At 38.0% G+C, this 20115-nt stretch overlaps 8 protein-coding genes across 8 annotated transcripts; 2 read left to right on the plus strand and 6 right to left on the minus strand.

The window, feature by feature from the left end:
- Window positions 1-554: 554 nt before the first annotated feature.
- On the minus strand, window positions 555-2560 carry LOC135170473 (probable E3 ubiquitin-protein ligase HERC3). The gene is made up of 6 exons (XM_064136319.1): window positions 2117-2560; window positions 1679-1869; window positions 1488-1617; window positions 1084-1210; window positions 803-974; window positions 555-740 (listed from the first exon to the last, which is right to left on the minus strand). Exons 1-6 carry the CDS (start codon window positions 2353-2355, stop codon window positions 571-573), a joined length of 1029 nt encoding a protein of 342 aa, XP_063992389.1. The 5' UTR covers window positions 2356-2560; the 3' UTR covers window positions 555-570.
- A 94-nt stretch (window positions 2561-2654) lies between these two features.
- On the plus strand, window positions 2655-5357 carry LOC135170471 (ubiquitin carboxyl-terminal hydrolase 46). Its single transcript, XM_064136316.1, has 6 exons — window positions 2655-3030; window positions 3440-3520; window positions 3684-3981; window positions 4096-4526; window positions 4616-4759; window positions 4871-5357. Exons 1-6 carry the CDS (start codon window positions 3028-3030, stop codon window positions 4979-4981), a joined length of 1068 nt encoding a protein of 355 aa, XP_063992386.1. The 5' UTR covers window positions 2655-3027; the 3' UTR covers window positions 4982-5357.
- Window positions 5358-5552: 195 nt separating this feature from the next.
- On the minus strand, window positions 5553-6611 carry LOC135170486 (large ribosomal subunit protein eL21). The gene is made up of 2 exons (XM_064136337.1): window positions 6468-6611; window positions 5553-6102 (listed from the first exon to the last, which is right to left on the minus strand). Exon 2 carries the CDS (start codon window positions 6084-6086, stop codon window positions 5607-5609), a length of 480 nt encoding a protein of 159 aa, XP_063992407.1. The 5' UTR covers window positions 6087-6102; window positions 6468-6611; the 3' UTR covers window positions 5553-5606.
- An 86-nt stretch (window positions 6612-6697) lies between these two features.
- On the plus strand, window positions 6698-8795 carry LOC135170478 (synaptosomal-associated protein 29). Its single transcript, XM_064136328.1, has 2 exons — window positions 6698-7245; window positions 7440-8795. The coding sequence occupies exons 1-2, from the start codon at window positions 6976-6978 to the stop codon at window positions 7944-7946; spliced, it is 777 nt and encodes a 258-aa protein (XP_063992398.1). The 5' UTR covers window positions 6698-6975; the 3' UTR covers window positions 7947-8795.
- An 800-nt stretch (window positions 8796-9595) lies between these two features.
- Window positions 9596-11023, minus strand: LOC135170482 (uncharacterized). The gene is made up of 4 exons (XM_064136332.1): window positions 10743-11023; window positions 10336-10534; window positions 10009-10220; window positions 9596-9876 (listed from the first exon to the last, which is right to left on the minus strand). Exons 1-4 carry the CDS (start codon window positions 10752-10754, stop codon window positions 9718-9720), a joined length of 582 nt encoding a protein of 193 aa, XP_063992402.1. The 5' UTR covers window positions 10755-11023; the 3' UTR covers window positions 9596-9717.
- Window positions 11024-11152: 129 nt separating this feature from the next.
- LOC135170395 (uncharacterized) lies at window positions 11153-15197 on the minus strand. The gene is made up of 7 exons (XM_064136170.1): window positions 14655-15197; window positions 14064-14427; window positions 13407-13663; window positions 12724-12850; window positions 12366-12670; window positions 11865-12228; window positions 11153-11538 (listed from the first exon to the last, which is right to left on the minus strand). Exons 1-7 carry the CDS (start codon window positions 14936-14938, stop codon window positions 11281-11283), a joined length of 1959 nt encoding a protein of 652 aa, XP_063992240.1. The 5' UTR covers window positions 14939-15197; the 3' UTR covers window positions 11153-11280.
- A 313-nt stretch (window positions 15198-15510) lies between these two features.
- LOC135170477 (alpha-tocopherol transfer protein-like) lies at window positions 15511-17365 on the minus strand. Its single transcript, XM_064136326.1, has 3 exons — window positions 16696-17365; window positions 16062-16425; window positions 15511-15971 (listed from the first exon to the last, which is right to left on the minus strand). The coding sequence occupies exons 1-3, from the start codon at window positions 16977-16979 to the stop codon at window positions 15714-15716; spliced, it is 906 nt and encodes a 301-aa protein (XP_063992396.1). The 5' UTR covers window positions 16980-17365; the 3' UTR covers window positions 15511-15713.
- Window positions 17366-17848: 483 nt separating this feature from the next.
- On the minus strand, window positions 17849-19767 carry LOC135170476 (alpha-tocopherol transfer protein-like). The gene is made up of 3 exons (XM_064136325.1): window positions 19136-19767; window positions 18708-19071; window positions 17849-18524 (listed from the first exon to the last, which is right to left on the minus strand). Exons 1-3 carry the CDS (start codon window positions 19417-19419, stop codon window positions 18267-18269), a joined length of 906 nt encoding a protein of 301 aa, XP_063992395.1. The 5' UTR covers window positions 19420-19767; the 3' UTR covers window positions 17849-18266.
- Window positions 19768-20115: the final 348 nt, after the last annotated feature.

Raw genomic sequence — 20115 nt, forward strand, 5'->3', positions numbered from 1 at the left:
CAATTTGTAATTGATATAATTATTGTAAATGTCGAGCTGGAGATCACTGATGTCTGGGGGAAGTGAATAAAACACTCGGTGTTTTGCACTCGAAAAATTCAGGTGACGAACTATACGATTGGGGGGATGAGAAGGGGGAGAGAAACGCTTGGACTATTGGAAATCAATGGTCGCTCATCGATTCATCTGTGTCTGTTTCATGTTTTTCAATATTTGTAATTTATCGGTAAAATTATAACGGTATCGATACATAACAGTCTAAAGTGTGCGCTACTCCACATTTATTATGAATATATATAAATAAATATTATATATAAAAAAAGTATAATATATATTATACACACATTGGGATTGGTGAGAATATACGGTTTTTTCGCTTTGGAGTGTTATTTTCTGAAAATATTGAACAAAATATGGAAAAAAAATTAATAAAACCAATTAATAAAAATGACGAACATGGTTATTGCTTCCTTATTTCCATCTTTATCACTTCTTTACGAGTAAAAATATTAAAAAAATTAAAGTAGTCGTTAGTAACAATGAGCCAATAATAATAGAATTAAAAAAAGTTTATTCAACATTTAATACAGTTCCCCACTCCCTACAACTAATATCCACAATTTTTTTACTTCCAAAATCAGTCTTCAACTTGATAAATTTCGTGGTAACTTCGACGTCGGCCCTCGGTTGGCCCAGTTGGTAATATTTATTGGAACCACAGCCCCAGAGACTTCCATCAACTGCAATGAACAAGAAAAATCATTCTCAACATAAATACTCCATAAAAAATCAAAACAATTACCTGACAAACATATCGTAAAATTGTTTCCACACTGGACTTTCTTCACGCGTTCATTCACAATATTTCCATCTTCAGTTTTGAAATCAACGACTGCAGGCAGTGCTATGACCTTTTGATCACTCGTAATTCCAAGTTCTCCATTAGTGTTCCACCCCCAGGTGTACAAATCACCCTGAACAAAAAATTCGATGTCTTCTGTTTCTAAATTCATTGCCAAGTGAATCTTGTAATTGGCTTCGACTATCGAGGTTTAAATAAATAAAAAAATAAATAAATAGTACATCACTGGTAAGGACAGCGTTGTGCCAGCCTCCAGCAGCAATTTGGATGACATTCAGGCCAGCCAGGGCTTCAATCAAGGTCGGCTCATCGCAGTCTTCTAGATCACCGTGGCCCAACTGTCCTCTCCTAAAAATCGTAAGAAAGAAACAGACATTATTTCATTATATAATGATTGAAAAAATAAAAAATCCAATCAAAAAGCGATTATTCAGGGAATTATATGGATTCAATTTTTTATGAAACGCCCGCAGATTCTTGAATGTGAAATTTTCAGAGCTTTGACGAAATGAATCGCATAAAAGTATATCTTTGTATTTCAACGGAAATATTCGCCCATTGAATAAATATTCCGTTGAATAAATATCCTGTGTCTCTGTGAATACGATCCCATGAAAATACTCACGTGCCCATTCCCATGGAGTATACATCTCCATTATCAGCAAGGATAATCGAGTGATTGAATCCACAAGCAACATCCACGAATTTCACCCTCTTAGGCATGTCCACCAAGTTTGGAACGTTAAAAAGCCTTCCTGTCATTGATAAAGTGCTGGAAGTGTCGAATTGATTCATTGGTTCTGATACTCAACTCACCTAAATTCGTCAGGGCGACAATGCAGCTGTTTCTCTCAATTTTGCTAATGGATTCCTCCAGATTTTCGTCATTGCTGGGTAGGAAATTGTCTATTTCTCTCCACTGATCTTCGTAAATTTTGTACTGCCAAATTTTTTGACTTTCTGAGACAATCGTCACGGTATCCGTACCAGCAAGTGCATGAATAAACCTGAATTTCAAGTGGAAAATTTATAGAACCAGCCAGCTATTTTCAAGAAAGAAAACGGTTCTAAAAAACCCTTAGAAAAGGCCCAGAAAAACGTTACGAATGTGATAGTAAATTGTATGTACATTCGATTGGAAAAATTAATAGACTTTTATATTTTTACATTGATTCTTGGGATTTTGTTATAATTAATTCAGAGGAAAAATCGAAAGTTTTCCTCGTTTGTCTCATAAAAATTGATAGAACTCACTTTGATCCACTCCCCTCGGGTGAGACCAGCAATCTCGTATCATTACCTCCTCCAAAATCCCCAGAGATCAACAAATCCAATCCCTTCCACACCAAAGAGTAATTCCACATCACGTTCACTTCAGTAAAATCCTCCGAAAGTTTGGAAAATCCATCACTGACTAGCCCATCATTGTTGAGGGTCAAGGCAGATGGATTGAAGCCCGAATAGAATAACATAACTTTGCAAATGACTCGCATTCAATGTCAACAGTAACCTAACCTACAAATCCGTTGGGCCTGTGTAGTAGTGGAAAACGAGCTCCAGAAATGTTCTCACAATGGAAATATTTCGTAGTGAGCCACTATTGTTGCACTTGTACGGTTTCGTAATTAATTTAAAGTCACGTAATGCTGAGGTTTTACATCGTAAACAAATTAAAAATCCTTCTGACCATCGATAAGCCAATTCCCTATAAATTTTCGTTACCGACTGAATCTCCTAGAGTAAAACGTCTACAAGTTGGCAGTTCTGGGTCTAGTAACAACTGGTTATTATGACGAAATGCCGTGGAAACGACACCGTGTCGTAAATATCTGTCAAAAAATATAATTTCAAGTTAATGTGCCCAGTGTAATAACACATACATGGCTGAGTTAATTACCTCATTAGCAGGTGCGACTGTTCAATTATCCATTGAGTGACAACAGTCACCAATCGTGGCTTTATTGACACGGCATTATTACACGGAGTCCAGTGTGATTGGTGTCACATCGTGTTCAACGAATGTACATAATTATACATAATATAAAAACGTGGAGATAAATACGACTGCAACAATTTGTGGATCAGGAGGAATACGATGAGGCTTAAGTGGACGAGAAAATCAAAAATTAGTGGTCAATGTTACTGTCCATGTGTTCGCTACTAAAATGGTGAATGATTTTTTGTTCCTCAGCATAATGTTATTTCCAATGTTTATGGATACGAGGAAATTTGTGTTGTTGTTCTTAACCTAATCCTTGTGAAACACTTGTAGCATTTTTCTGTTGTTGATTGAACATCTCTGATTCACTGTTCACGTTTGTTCGTCTCTTATTATGGAGATGGAATTCCTTTTTTTTATTGAGTATGAAAGCTAATTCGCAAGGTTTATTAGTCAAAGCCCAGGGATATGTAACTAATTAAATGAGTAGATTACATTCCTTCGGGTGCTGATCAATAGAATTAATAATTATGGGATTCGGATCGCGTACAGTATCCGACATTATGCTGGGAGATTGACAGTGGTTTGTTGCCACTTTGTGTTCACTCAAATTAGTTAATGGGCTTTTTTTGTTTCAGGGTGCAAATATATCCCAGCTAGAACGCAACATTGGAGCTGATCAATTCCCTCCTAACGAGCATTATTTTGGATTAATTAATGTACGTGTTTGTCATTAGTGAGATCAAGAGGAAGAAGAAAGATACAGTGGCTTTAGAAACTGATTTCTCGGCCTTCTTTTTTCATTCAAGATCATTCACCGATTAATCCTTCCTTTTTGTACAAGACAATAGAGTAGTTGTTGACTAAATGATTTATTTACAGTTTGGAAATACCTGCTACAGTAATTCAGTTCTCCAAGCCCTCTACTTCTGTCGGCCATTTCGAGAGAAGGTGTTGGAGTACAAAGCCAGAAATAAAAGAACCAAAGAGACTCTGCTGACATGCCTGGCAGATTTATTTTACAGTATTGCAACGCAGAAGAAGAAAGTTGGTTCCATCGCCCCAAAAAAATTCATCGCGAGACTGAGAAAAGAAAAAGAGGAGTTTGATAATTATATGCAACAGGATGCACATGAATTCCTGAACTTTCTCATCAATCATATTAACGAAATTATTCTGGGTAAATTGGAAATTTAATTTGTGAACTTTCGTGAAGAATTTTGTTTATAAAAATGCTGTGTTTCTTACATTAACGAGTTGAACATTAACTGGGATAATTATTGCGTAATTGCAGCGGAACGGAATCAAAGCAAAACCGGACCTGGAAAAGGTGGAACGGGAGATTCAGGAACACCACCGGAGCCAACTTGGGTGCATGAGATATTTCAGGGTATTTTAACCTCAGAGACACGTTGCCTTAATTGTGAGACTGTGTCCAGCAAAGACGAGGATTTTTTTGACCTACAAGTAGATGTCGATCAGAATACATCAATCACCTACTGCCTCAAATGTTTCTCTAACACTGAAACACTTTGTAGTGATAATAAATTCAAGTGTGATCACTGCAGCAGTTATCAGGAGGCTCAGAAGCGTATGAGGCTGAAAAAATTGCCAATGATACTCGCATTACACTTGAAAAGATTTAAATATGTTGAGCAGTACAATCGACATATTAAAGTATCACACAGAGTTGTTTTTCCACTTGAGTTGAGGCTTTTTAATACTGTGAGTCACAAGTCAACAAAGAATATTTGAGGAAAAATAAAACTATTTTTCTAATGAATTTTTTTCGTAATTGTCTTATTGCATTTTAGAGCGATGATGCCGTTAATCCAGATCGTCTCTACGACTTGGTAGCTGTTGTTATTCATTGTGGGAGTGGGCCTAATCGTGGACATTATATTTCCATTGTTAAAAGCCATGGATTTTGGCTATTGTTTGATGACGACACAGTGGATGTAAGTTGTTTATTAAAGTTAATCGAAATCAAATAATGAACAATTCCTACATGTGAAAAGTTCATTGACTACTGAGAAATAACTGCATTATTCATTACTTTCTGTTTTCAGAAAATTGATGCATCGAGCATAGCTGATTTTTACGGTCTCACTTCAGATATCCACAAGACCTCCGAGACTGGCTACATTCTCTTCTACCAATCGCGAGATTGCAATCAGTGAAAAAACGTGCAAAAATAAAATTCAATTAATAAAGAAAGGGAAATACTAATGTGACAATTATTACGGTTAAGAGAATAATTGAGAGATTAAACCAGGCTTCCTCGTTTTTGTTCTTTCATACTCTATTTTCACATAAGAAAACTAATGAAATATTTCTTTTATTTATTTTGATTGTCTCCCTGAACTAGTCCGTATTGAATTGAAAGAATAAAAACCAGATGGTTTTGCATTAATTATGTAGTGGATAATTGTGAAGTTGAATTCGAGAGAAATTAAATACCAATAGTTATGAATTTATCATGTTTGTATGAAGAGATGTGGAATTTAAAAGGAAATAAAAGAAAATCTCCAATGGTGTTGGTGAAGAAAAAAATTAGAGCTTTTATTTTAATTTGTAAAACCCAATTTGATTAAAATGGAAAATGAAAATTTCGAGAAAAATATGATTATTCAATTAAAAAAATTCCCATCAGAAAAAATATCTGTTGCTATTAAAAACCTTTCTCGAAAAAAATAAAAGACGAATTTAAACTTCTACAGGGATTGACAAATAAATCCAATGAACGACAAGTTTTCCTCGAAAAAAAAAGCATTTTATTTTATTTTTTTATTAATCTTAAGAGAATTAAGCAATGAATTCATAGGGTACAGGAGCCAGAAGGACCGGTGCCTCACGTCCAGAGACGATATGAGCCTTGGACGGTTGTTTTGGCTGTCTCTTCAGCTGCACAGAGATCTTCTTCTCCTTCGCCTCCTTCCTGAGGTTCTCATTCTGCTTAACCCTCTTGAGGAAGTCCTCACGGCACTTTGAGTGGGTCAAGTGCTCGATCCTCACGTTTATTCTCTTGGCGATGATGCGTCCACGCACACGCTTATTGACGATCACACCAAGTGCATGGGGTGTCACATTGAAGACACGTCCAGTCTTTCCATGGTACACTTTGTATGGCATACCCTTTTGTACAGCTCCGTTACCCTTGATGTCCACAATATCACCGACTTTGTAGACTTTCATGTAAGTCGAAAGGGGAATTGTTCCATGATTCCTGAATTTACGAGAGAACAAGTCTCGTGTACCACGACGGTAACCCTTTGAATTCGTCATGACGATATTGGGCTGTCTGTGAACATGAAATAATTTTTGAGGTTAGGTTTTTGCTTTATCAGTTTCCACATCGATTTGTCAGGGTTATGGGGGCTGAAGAGGTTTCTCCAGGTTTAAATAAATAAATCGAAGGGATAATTAACTTTCTTAAGAGCCCAATGAACCATTAAACAACAATTAACAAACAAATATTTTCCCAAATGCACGTGGCAGCTTCTCAATGTTTTGTCCTTAATTTAGAATGTAAAATTGAGCATTCACTGTCGATTTATCGATCGGAATCGTCAATCAGGTTTGTAGATTTTACTGTGCATAGTGAAATAGTTCATTGTTCAGCGTTTATTTATTAAAATTAAGATGGATAATATGAGGTGAACTCACCTTGCACCAAATGTCGCGTACGGGAAAGAAAAGAGAAAAAAAAGCTTCCACCGTCTGACGCGGTGGCAGCACGAGATGAGGGAGTGATAATCGATATTTTTCTCATCGATATGCGGATATATCGAGCTACAGTATCGAGTATCGATACTGAAAAGATTAATATAATATTTATTATTGTTCTAGAACTTGAATTTACGAGCAGTTCTGTTTTTTCATTGAAACACATTGAAGAGAATTTCATGTCCTTTTGACATAAAGGAAAAGTCAATGCAAAACAACTCATTAGTGCAAAATAGCACAGATATATACATCGATTGTTGACCGTTGACGTCATATTCTTTCACTGCGGCGCTCCCCTTTCCCCACTGTCGAATATACGCCCCCTTGGAAATGTCAGTTTGAGGTTATACTTATTAGACGTTTTTTGTAGTTCGTAAATAGTGTGTCAGACGGAGTCAAAATAAAACCCGAGTCCTTGGAGAATCAGAGTCTCTATAGCATTGTGAAAATGTCGGATCACGAGTACTTGGACGACCCTAAAAATCCATTCTTCTCTCTCGAGGACGACGTTGACGATGAGGCTTTTCTTCGCAGTGGACCTCCACGTCCCAACATGCCAAACAACAATCACTTCACGAATTTTGATGATAACATTGAGAGACAGCACCAGCAGTTGATTGAGAGAAAGAAGGCGATTGAGGAGAGGACGATTAAATCTTCTGAGAGGTCCATATCACTGCTCCGGGATTCTGAACAGATTGGTGCAGCTACAGCTGAGGTTTGTTATTAAGTCACTGGCCTACTGTCATTAATTTGGAGGTTCCAAAATTACGAAGATTCATGTTTATTATCTAAAAAATTATCATTTTCATGAACATTTTGACCTGTCACCGCGTGTGATGACCTCCACTGTAATTATTTCTGTAAAATATATTTTTTCTCAATAAACTAATCGTCCTGATGCTCTTCAAGGAACTCATCAGGCAACGAGAGCAGTTGGAGAGAACCGAGAAAAGACTGGACGACATAAACAGTACTTTACGCTTCAGTCAGAAGCACATTCAGGGAATAAAATCAGTGTTCGGCAGTCTGAAGAATTACCTGAGTGGCAAGTCCCTGGAGCCACCTGCAACCACCACAAATGCCACCGAGTTTGAGCCCTCTGGGAGCAGCAGGCTGGCCCCCATTGTCGAGCAGACAAGATCTAATCTAGCTGCCAATCATCCATCACTTTATCACCGTGGACTGCTTGATGATGGCCCGGATGAACCGGTGACTGACAACGTTAGTAAAGTCCTAGAGAGGAATCTGGAGGAAATGGGGGGATCTCTGGCTCGTCTCAAAGGCCTCGCCATCGGCCTCACCGAGGAAATTGACTCTCAAAATACGTTGATCGATAACGTTGCTGATAAGACGGAGAGGGCGGATATCATGATTGGGAAACAGAATAAAGATATGAGACACTTGTTGAAGAAGTAGAATTTTTTGAATTAGCGGTGTCATCCGGTATGGTTCTAGGGATAATTGATAGAAAATAAAGTCTACAGATAGACACTTTCGCAACATATCTGAACGTGCGTACGAAAAGGACTGATAGGGTCAATTTTCTTTCATGGGATTGAAGTTTGTAGATTTGAAAGCGATAGCCCTAAGATATGATGAGATATCAAGTCGACTCTTTTTCGTTTATCAATTAATTATAAAAAGATTGTCTCTGGGTATGAGAGCGGGAAACAACCACAAAAAATATATTAACAACTCAATGAGATTATTAATATAAATTCAACCATCTGATTAATCTGTTACACGAGTAACAGTTTATTGTACTAAAAAATTCGGCCGACACTCTCTGATCCCCAGTTACTTCCCAGAAAACAATCATCCTAAAGTGGAATTGACTGAATCATTTTGCATCATCAAAAGAAACAAAGAAACGAAACCATGAATGCTTAAGAGAAATATTAATGATGTGTAACACATGTCTATCCCAGAGCTTCAATGAATGTTAACTTGAATAAATGGGAAATAGGATAATTCTTGTTGTAAGCAAACAGTTATGATATTGAAGAATTTATGAATTTTTGAATCTATCATAATGTCGGGGCTAAGTTAAATTTATATGGGGGATTTATATATTTTAAATTTATAATATTAATGAATGTAATTAGGACTTTGATCGAAGCTTTTTCTCATTATTATGTTTGAGGTTTTATATGAGAGGAAATAAACACTGAAGGCTCAATGAAACTGTCAATGTTATTTTATTGAGGTAATTTATTTGTAATTGTTTACACAATAAAACAATTTTACCTTTAATTTTACGAAAAACGGAGTTAATTCTTCACAAATCTGGTGAAATTCCGCAGCTCTCCTCATGCACCTGCTGAAATGTTATTAATTAATTTTTTTGTTATTATGTACTCATTAATTCATTCAAAATTGCAACGAAATAAAGCCCCACTGTGAACGTAACGTAATAGAATTTTTATTTAAAAAATCGTACCATTTTCCGTATCGGTAATATTTGCTGGCATAGTGGCGGGCGGGGTAGATCCACGTCTTCCCTGGAATTTCCCAGGACCTCCACGACCTCTGTAACCTCCGGGACCTCCAGGACCACGGTGATGATGGCAGGGACGATCGCTAGGCGCCACCGTCGTGGAGGTCGTCGTTTCTTGAGCGACACAAATTGCCAGCTGATTTGAAATTAGGAAAATTAGTTCACTAAGGGTCTGAATACTATTAATTTTTCATTCAAATTCAGTGGCGAAGTGGTAAAACGACGTATGAATAATACCATAATTGCAGAGAACAACAGCAGAACAAAACTAGCACTGATGATCTTCATTGTAGGCGTTAACACTGCACTGGAACTTAGTCTGAACAATTCTTGTTATTCTTCCAATGTACCTCTTGTTTATATGTGCCGTTCTAATTGCTCTAGTAGAGCGAAAACGATCATTAAATCATCGATCATTAAATACAAAAAAATTAAGAAGAGGACGTCCATTGTTTCGACACTATGGCTCGTCGAAAATCGCTACAATTTCCGTGGGAGAAAATGGAAAAACAATATTTTGTACAATACCTCATGACAGTGATTATCACCAGTGAATATCTCAGCATCCTTGAAAAATCATTCTTCCACGAATGGGTAACCATTTATTTCATTGTGCAACACATGATTCATAATAGTATTTTTGCATGACAGAGGTAAATATTCAGATCAAAGATAATTATAATTTTTTTTTCAGTAAATATGCTGATTGTTGACGTCGTTGGGGATTGAGGTGGCTTCATAAGCGAGACGCTCTGCCTCGCGCTCGGCAGCTATCACCTGGTGCTCTGCAGCGATTTTCTTGAACAGCTCGAGGTGACGTTCCTTAGCTCTAGCAACACCTGCAGTTTCCTGTTTGAAATTCAATAATTTTGACAGTGTAAAGGTAAATGGAAGAAAATAAATTAAACACCTTCTGGATTTTGCGAATAATTATCTCGAAATGTAATGGAAAAATTCACGAAAGAATTGGAAATCTTCTACCTTAGGAAGGAACGTGAGACCGTGGGCATTGTTCTCAGCGATTCGGTGGTAAAGGGCCAAATGCCTCTCCCTCTCACGTTTTACAGCTTCTGAGTCTTCTGGGGGGGTCTGGAACTCTTCGTAGTTCTTCAAAACCGGATGAAAACCATTTTTATCTGCTGTGTAGTCGACAGTTCGAATTTTGAATTTGGGATCGATAAATGAATAAGTTCCTGGAATTTTAAATCAAATTATTTTTTATTTGTCGTATTAAATCGCCAGGAGAGCTGGACTCGAACTAGGCCCTTTTCGAGACGCATATTTTGGAGACAGACACATCGATTTTACCTTGAACACTTCCGGATCCATCGCCAGACTCGGACTGGAACCGATCGACATTTCCAGGAAAACGTCCGGCCTTGTAATGAAAACTGTAGGGAACAGGAGGTGACGGTGGGGTCGTCGTCTCCACGTAGTAATTATCCTGGAGGAGGTGAGAAACGTCTCCCAGGCACGCCGATATTAACAGGAGAATACCGAGGGTGACCTTCGGACAGTTGGTAGATTGTTAAGGTAATTTTCGAAGCTGTTTTTTGATTTTTCTTTCGAAAATTAATGCGCAACTAACAAATTTCTCCGGATTATCAAAAATAATATTGAAATACTTAACATAATTATGACATTAATACGAAATAATTAAATATTTACAGTTACAGTGTCTTCTATTATCTTCCGTATGGATTTTTACTACTTACAAATGACTTCATCTTCACGTGTTCTGATCTTTCTCAGCTGAACTGCGGAGTTAGACTGAAGCGCCTGAGAAGACATTGAGTGAAAGTCATATGTATGACATCAGTATTTCTCTGAGAAGGGCATCAGGCTGCTTTCTCACCGAATCAATGAAAATATTCCGTTTGATCCAATATATTAACGCATTTGTCGATTCATCGGAGTTCCATAAAAATTAATCGTTTCAGGATCAAGTTCAGCCGGATTTAAATTTTATTTATTGTTTATATTTTACGAGGGGAAAATCGAGAAGTTGAATAAAAACTGTGAATGTTGCTTTATGACGAGAATAAAAATCGATTACATAACGAGCCTGTAAACCTGACCATGACTGTAGTTAATAATTTAACACATTGATGATGACGCCTCGAGATGAACGTAAGATTTTATCGTTTATTATTCATATCCCATTGTTTATGTGTAATACATGAAGAAATAATTAATTTTATTCAAACTCAAGTATTGTACGGTTGCATTCATCACGATCCTGATCGAGCCATTTTAGTCAATGTCCAGTTTCTTGAAGCTCCCCTCAACTCCGAAGAGATCAGTCGCCGATTTTTGTTTTCCAGGACGAACAGACTCGTTGACTCGGTGGAGTTCCTCGTCCTCCAGAAAGAAATCGCGATTTGCCTCGAGTCTCTTGATGTTCTTCGCGTGGAGTTCCATCAGTGGACCAGCTTTACCTCCCGATTCGTTTGGCAAGAGCTCCATTGGAAAAAATTTTTCTGCGCTCTCGATGGTCGAGTGAATGTGAAGCTGAAATTAAGGGTAATTACGAACTCGTAAATAGACTTTAATGTAAATAGACTTAATGAAATGGTAAAACGAGATAAGGAACTTCTGACTGTCCGACAGTTTTTGACGAATATCTCAAAATCTAAGGGAGATAGCAAAATTTTTATAGGAACTTTTTTGTGGAGCGAATTGAGAGCTACAAAACATGTCATGACAAAAATTGCGGTATCTCTCTTCGCTTCGAAGATATCGGTCAAAAACTCGACTCAAAGATAAATCAATTTATCGTTTAACCACTTCGATGGGGAATTTAATTGATGCGGGAAAAAATCGCAAAAATCCCTTACGACTTCCATCAATTCCTTCTTCATGAACGGTTTCATCATTCCCAAAATAATTTCCATAACTGGCATGGAATTGATGAAGTGAAGTCCCTTGAGACGAACCGGAAGCCCTTCCTGCAAAAACGTGAGGTACTTCTTCAACCCCATTGGGCTCAATCGACCTGCGTGACCGAAGGTGATGCCGTCAATGTCAACGACGAAAAGATGGCCCTTCATGGTTCCCTTCTCACGAATCCACAAGTCAGTCACCATGTTCCAGTACTTCATGCAGTCATTGTAAACGTAGTGCGAAGGGTCAAGATCGATGAAACGACCGTAGGCTATTTGATACCCTTCAGCTGTTGTTCCCTCGAGCTGCATATAACACCTGCAAAAGGGCAGCAATTTTGAAATTCACCGAGTGATTGATAAATTATAACTCCGGAGGGTTTTTGTAACTAGAAAATGGCACGTCCTCCAGCTCGCTCTTGTCATTTAATTATATATTATTATCTCTGCACTCACGCAGTATTGAATGCCTGACGAAGTTCCTTCACTCCAAAGGGATCTCGATTATTGAAGAACTCGGGTATGTGCGATCTAATTGTATAATACGTTTCGATAGTGGTCTTCGTTGGCTCCAAACGATAGTAATTACTGTGTAAAAATACCGCCAAATCAGTGTCCGATATTTTCGGCAAATGGGGCTGCTTTGTGCACCACTCTCGAAGGGCCTGAATATCCGACTCCTTGAGTTCAGGTTCACGCTTCAAGAGCTCTTCGAAGGGCAGAGCAGGTATCACTGCCATATTTTTATTCACTTTCCTCCCCTAATTTCACTCCTATAATGATTTTTCGAATTTCTCTAGTCGTTACGATTCACTATATTCGATTTCTCTTCGCAGTCTATCCGCGAAATGTGCAACAGGAGCTCATGTTTAACACTGATCATGGAGCTATTCAAAAGGAATAGGATTGTCATTGGGTGGAGAACAGGACACGCACACCTCCTGAATTGGCGTGACTATGCGGTAAAGAGGGACATTCAGTCACGACAGGTGCAATTAATTTTCTGTATCCATTTCAACTAATTATCTGTTTAGATTCCTTACGGTTTTATTATTATTATTAACAATTGGTTATTGATGGATGTGGACTGTTGATGAGTGGAGGGAAATATTTTGAAAAAATTATCGTGTGGGAGAAAAATATATGTCGAAATATATTTTGCGTTTATCTGAATCATGTGAGGTATAAAACGATAAAAAATATCGGAGGTGGGGTAAAATATAAGGCAGGGACATAGTTATGTATTTATATATTTATTTATTAACTTATATATCATATATTTGAGGTATATGTGATATTTATTCTTTTACTGTGATCGAGTTTTCTAAAAATTTTCTGTAGTTTTTGATGCTCTTGGAATTTACTAAAAGGACTAGTTTCATTGGTGACATAAATTCCTCAGGATTTATTTATAAGATTCCCCTTTATTATTTAACGCTGACAGTACTAAAATTTATATAATAAATAGAAATTGGTTGGATCCAGGGAAATAATTTTCAATCTATATCCAACTTTTTAAAGCTTCCCTCAACTCCGAAGAGATCAGTTACAGTCTTCTGCTTTCCAGGACGCAAAGCTTCGTTCACTCGCATTGTCTGCTCGTCCTCCAGGAAGAAATCGCGATTGGCCTCGAGTCGTTTGATACCTTTCGCATGGAGTTCAGCAATAGGGCCAGCTTTGCCTCCTGATTCGTTCGGCAGAAGTTCAGTGGGAAAGAATTTCTCAACGGTATCGTTGGTCGTGTGGATATGTAGCTGTATATAAGAGGCGATATTCAACATGTATATATGTATATATGTATATATAATTATTTTATCGAAAGAAAAATTAATTTTTTATTTTTAAAAGTGGAGGAGAACGCAAATAAGCAAAACAGCATCGGAAAGAAAAATATAATGAAGAAAAGGATTATAATGCCGATGAATAAATTATTCGACAATTAAATTCTAATCGCGCAACGTTTGTTGAAGCCATTAATTTTTTATGGCCTATTACTGGAATAAAAAAATCAGAAAAAAAGTTGATGGTGGAACTAGTGAGATTTTACTGTTCTGGTACTGAGAGAGAGAGAAACGCAGAGAGAAAAGTCCACTAGAAATTACTGGTGAATTTTTCTCTCCGTGTGGATGACAATCTTGACAGAATCATTCTTACGATCTCCAGTAGTTCCTTCTTCATGAAGGGTTTCATCATCCCCAGAATAACTTCCATAACTGGCATGGAGTGGAGGAAATGAAGTCCCTTCAGGCGCACTGGGAGCCCTTCCTGCAAGAACGTGAGGTACTTCTTGAGTCCCAGGGGACTCAATCTACCAGCATGACCGAAAGTCACCCCCGCGATGTCCATGACGAACAGGTGCCCCTTCATGGTTCCCTTCTCCCGAATCCACAAGTCAGTCATCATGTTCCATAATTTCATGCAGTCGTTGTAAACGTAGTGAGAAGGATCAAAATCCATCAGACGACCGAAGGCTATCTCGTAGCCTTCCGGAGTTTGTCCGTCAAGACGCATGTAAGCTCTGGAGTTTAAACAAAATTATTTAAGTCTCATAATTAATAATTCGTGATAATAGGGGGATATTAAAAATTTTTATCCAAAAAACTGCAAAAAAAATACTGAAGCAGAGGTTTGGGCTGTTTTTTAAATTCAAAATAGTTGAGATATCGCTTCGAAAATATTGTATTTATATGTTAAATTATATTTATATTTATTTGTTAGTCAATTGTAGTTTATTTGCTCACTCACGCAGTATTGAAAGCCTGACGAAGTTCTTTAACTGCAAAGGGATCTCGATTGTTGAAAAATTCTGGCAGATGAGTGCGGATCGTGTAATAAGTTTCGATTGTGTTCTTCGTTGGCTCCATTCGATAGTAATTACTATGCAAAAATACCGCCAAATCAGTGTCAGAAATTTGGGGCAAATGCGGCTGCTTCAGACACCATTCCCTCAGCGCCTGGATATCAGACTCTTTCAGCTCAGGTTCGCGTTTCAGGAGCTCTTCGAAGGGCACCGGAAGTACCACCGCCATTTCCTCTTTATCGATGTCTCCCAATATTCTCAATATCAAGTTTTATTTGACCGATTACGTCGATCGATTCGATCGAAAAATCAGTGATCAATAATCTTCATTGGCTGATGATCCTGATGGCAATCTCCTCCTTCGGGGAATTGGATCAAAAAATTGTTTACGAATGCAGCAAAAATTTTTTTTTTCGCGTTTATAAGAAGACTGTGTTGCAGAAATTTATCGACTGCACTGACTGACAAATGAACTCTTGGTATATGAATTGAGATTGTCATTCAGAGGGGAGTACGACACGCAGAGATCTTAAATTGTCGTGACTGTGCGCTGAAGAATGATGTTGCGGTCACGATAGGTATAATTCATGAATGATCAGTGTCTATTACAAGTTGTTCTCTATTTTTTACTGTTGTATGTGTTATGTCATGCAATCTGTCAATTTTCTGGGTCGCCTTGATGGGCGTTAACGGAGTAAAAATTCATCTTGGAATTCTCTTCACGTTTTGGAGGGATTTTTTAAACAGTAAAAATATGTTGGAATAAAATACAAATTTTGGCCCTTCAGATAATCGATTCGATTATTTAAGCATTTGATTCAAGCATGATCAATTTATTCAATTTTGTCGTAAATAAATTAATTTCAATTGCCAAATTCGAAAGTTATAAAATTCTAAAAAAATCAGACACAGTCAGAATTATCTAAATTAAATTTTAGAAAGTAGCGACATTTTTTTAAACATTTCTTTCTTATGAACAACTTCTCGATTCATATGAAATAATTTTAATCGATGTCCAGTTTCTTAAAGCTCCCCTCGACTCCAAAGAGATCAGTGACAGTCTTCTGCTTTCCAGGACGCAAAGCCTCAGTTACTCGCATTGTTTGTTCGTCCTCCAGGAAGAACTCGCGATTAGCCTCGAGTCGTTTGATATTTTTCACATGCAAGTCCTTAACAGGACCCGCTTTACCCCCCGATTCATTCGGCAGAAGCTCAATGGGAAAGAATTTTTCAGCGGTGTCATTAGTCGTATGAAAGTGGAGCTGAAATCATAATAAACAATCGAATCATGAATTAATGTCGGCATTATAGTCACAGGACTTTATTGAACATCGTGCATAAATTATCCTTACGATCTCCAACAACTCCTTTTTCAGGAAAGGCTTCGCCATCGCCAGAATAACTTCCATAACTGGCAGAGAATGAATGAAGTGAACCCCCTTCAAACGCACCGGAAGTGCCTCCTGCAAGAACGTGAGGTACTTCTTGAGTCCCAGGGGACTCAATCTACCCGCGTGACCGAAAGTCACCCCCATCACGTCAATAACAAAAATATGCCCCTCCATGGTCCCCTTCTCACGTATCCACAAGTCAGTTACCATATTCCAGAATTTCATGGTGTCATTGTAAACGTAATGAGAAGCGTCAAAGTCCATAAGACAACCAAACGCTATCTGATACCCTTCCGGAGTTCGTCCTTCAAGTTGCATACAAGCTCTGAAAATCAAAACAATATTTTCCAGAAGTGCAGGAAAATTTTTTTTCTGTTAAAAAAAATTTTTCACATCGAGAGAATTTTTTTATGAAATTCCCCTAAAGAAGAAAAGTAACATTAAAATTTTTTAAAATTCAAAATTCAACAAAAAAGTGAAATAAAATTAGTTTTTTCATCTGGATACAAATTTCAATTCACCACTTAACGTTAGGGAACTAACAAAAGGCACCAGCATCGATGATTTATCAATAATTTACACATATTGAACTTACACAGTGTTGAAAGCCTGACGGAGGTCCTTTCCTACGAAGGGATCTCGATTGCTGAAGAACTCCGGTAGATGTGTGCGCATCGTGTAGTAACTTTCGATAGTGTTCTTCGTTGGTTCGATTCGATAATAATTGCTGTGCAAAAATACCGCTAAATCGGTGTCCGAAATTTTCGGCAAATGTGGCTGCTTTGAACACCAGTCCCTCAGCGCCTGGATGTCAGACTCTTTCAGCTCAGGTTCACGATTCAGGAGTTCGTCGAAGGGCACCGGAGGTACCACCGCCATTTTCTCTATTACCTTCCTTCAATATTCCGCAATCGATTAAAAATTAATGATCGTCATTGATCGATAATCTTCGAAGTTCAGTCTCCTTTTCTGGGGGGTCCGGTAGGAAAATTCTTCGGGAATGCTGGAAAAGCCTGTTTTCTTCTCTGTTTATAAACGCACTGGTCGGTAGAACCTCACATGGTACACTGATTGAGAAATGATCAGGAAATTGAATGGAGATGGTCATTGGGTGCTAAAAACTGACGTTACTGTCATGACAGGTGTAAATCATCAATGATCAGTGGTGGTTATAGCCTGTCGTCTATTTATCCTATTTATATGTGTTATATCACCTATTCACAGTTAAAAAACAATTTTTTAAATCTTAAGTCCACATTTTTCATTAATTTCCTCGTGTGATCGATTCATTTTTAATAAATTTTTTACGTCAAAGTTCCGATCAACGTCTGGAGAACCCCATGTGACCCCTATCCACCCCTAATTAAACCCTTATTTTATTCTGCCTCTCATCCAGACCCTGGCAGTCATTATCCTGCTGTTAATTATGACCTTTGATTCCGAGTATCAATTTTTTTGCAACTCTTCTATCGCCGGAAGTTCGTTTGGTTTTTTTACTGGAGAGATAAAACGATAGATGATAGTTTTTCGAACGAATGGTGTGCAAATACTCGATGCAATCTACGATCAGGTAAAAGGTCGAAATCGAATGGAGTGAGGACCATAGTCATGTCTATTTCTGCACAAGTCCTCAGTGACTCGGGCGGTTATTATGAATAATAAAAAAAATATGAACTATAAATTGTGGTTAATTAAGTGCCCATGTTTGTGATAACGTTTTCTCGATGTTTAATACAAAAAAATGTGGATTATCATTTAATTTCATTTATTCAACTGCTATCAAATTTCACAAAATTCAATTCTTCGGTCATTAATGCGACTCAACATACGATATAATGTAATATAATACGATATAATAATTTAATAAAGTACATTCCACTTCATTCGATGTTTTTTCGTGATTCGTGACGTCATAAAGTCGGAATTCCCCGGTCATAAAGTCGGATGATGCCAAATTATTCTAATTTGTTGAGTTGAATTGGGAATTGATTAATCGATAATCACCTAATTAAATCGGCATTGCCTAACCCTCGACTGAGTCCTCAAATCGACTCTTATACTGATTAACTCATTAGGATTTTATCCAGCTGATGAATTTATTTGATTTCAGGTCATTTTGATTTATTTCTGATTGAAGTGCAGGTTGATAATTCATTAAAATTAACTCTAATCAATGTCCAGCTTCTTGAAGCTTCCCTCCACTCCGAACAAGTCAGTCGCAGTCTTTTGCTTTCCAGGACGCAGGTTCTCGTTGACGCGCATAGTCTGCTCGTCCTCCAGGAACCAGCCCCGATTAGCCTCGAGTTTCTTTATATTTTTCTCGTGTAGTTCCAGAACACGACCACCTTTACCCCCCGACTCATTGGGCAGAAGTTCGATCGGGAAAAATTTGGCGACGGTGTTGTTATCGGTATGCACGTGGAGCTAAGGAATGATGGGGTCTGTCAACACTTCCGCGCAGGAAAGTGACCACTTTCCGTCCTAGGACGGCAAGTGCTCACTTTCCTGCCGCTGATTACGGCGGGAAATTCAATTTCCCGGGCAGATTTGGTGAGTAAAAAAATAGTAAAGCCGGTGAAATCGTTAGGAATAAAAAATCAAACTCACGATTTCCAACAGTTCCTTTTTCATGAAGGGCTTCATCATCGAGAGGATGACCTCCATGACTGGCGACGAATGAATGAAGTGAAGGCCCTTCAGGCGAACTGGGAGTGCGTCCTGCAGGAATGTGAGGTATTTCTTAAACCCTAGAGGACTCAATCGACCGGCGTGACCAAACGTCACCCCCGTGATGTCCACGACGAAGAGATGTCCCTTCATGGTTCCTGATTCGCGGATCCATAAGTCAGTGACCATGTTCCATAACTTCATGGTGTCATTCCAGGTGAAGTGCGAAGGATCGAGGTCTATGAGACGGCCGTACGTTATCTCGAATCCTTCTGGGGTTCTTCCCTCGAGTTGCATGTAAGCTCTGTTAATTAAAAGAGTAATTAGGTCGAAGCTAATGGAACAAATAAATTGGTGGACCAACTCACGCTGTGTTAAACGCCTGTCGAAGTTCCTTGACCACGAAGGGATCTCGATCTGCGAAATACTCCGGTAAATGCGTCCGCAGGGTATAATACGTTTCGATAGTATTTTTCGTTGGCTCCACGCGATAGTAATTACTGTGTAAAAAAACTGCCAAATCAGTATCAGAAATTTTTGGCAAATGCGGCTGCTTCGAGCACCACTCCCTCAGCGCCAGGATATCAGACTCCTGGAGTTCAGGTTCACGTTTCAGGAGCTCCTCGAACGGCACCGGGTGTACTACAGCCATTTGTTTAATTATTTTTCTTAATCAATTGCACTTTTGCAATTTTATATTCGAAAAACCGATGGAACTTTCCAACTAATAATTCAGATCGTCGATTGATCAAAATAATTCCCTAAATTAATTACAATTTAACGCTAATACTTAATTTAATTTATTTAATTTTCGAAGTTTATTTATTTTATTTATTTTGCGAGAAACTTTTTTAACCGCAGTTCATTCGCGTTTTGCACGATGAGAGATTCAACTTCGTACTGACTAGGATCAGAGCTATTCAGACAATTTGTTATAGTTATTCTTCTATTATATAGATCTGAAATGATCGTGTTCGTTAATGCAAAGGCAGAGAGAACATTCGAAGTGGATTCCACCAATTGCCATGACTCTGCGTTAATAAATTGGATTTTACCTAAGAGAGAGCATAATTAAATCTCTGGACTCATTTCAACCGTCCATCATGCCCTGCTTCATTATACGGAGGAATATTGCTAATTTGTTAAGAATTAATTAGTAGGCGGGTTAAGTGGATCCCCTAAGGAAGAGAACGTCCTGCAGAATTTTACTGCAGGGGCTACTCACAAACGCTGTGGTATCACTCGGTTATGCAATGAATTGTCACCAATCAGCGTTATATTTCGTCTGCTGACAGAAAAAAAACGAAATTTTATGGACATTTCGCGTTTATCTGTGCAAAATGATGGA

The sequence above is a fragment of the Diachasmimorpha longicaudata genome, chromosome 17, assembly GCF_034640455.1.
Source record: "Diachasmimorpha longicaudata isolate KC_UGA_2023 chromosome 17, iyDiaLong2, whole genome shotgun sequence".
Taxonomy (NCBI): Eukaryota; Metazoa; Arthropoda; class Insecta; order Hymenoptera; family Braconidae; genus Diachasmimorpha; species Diachasmimorpha longicaudata.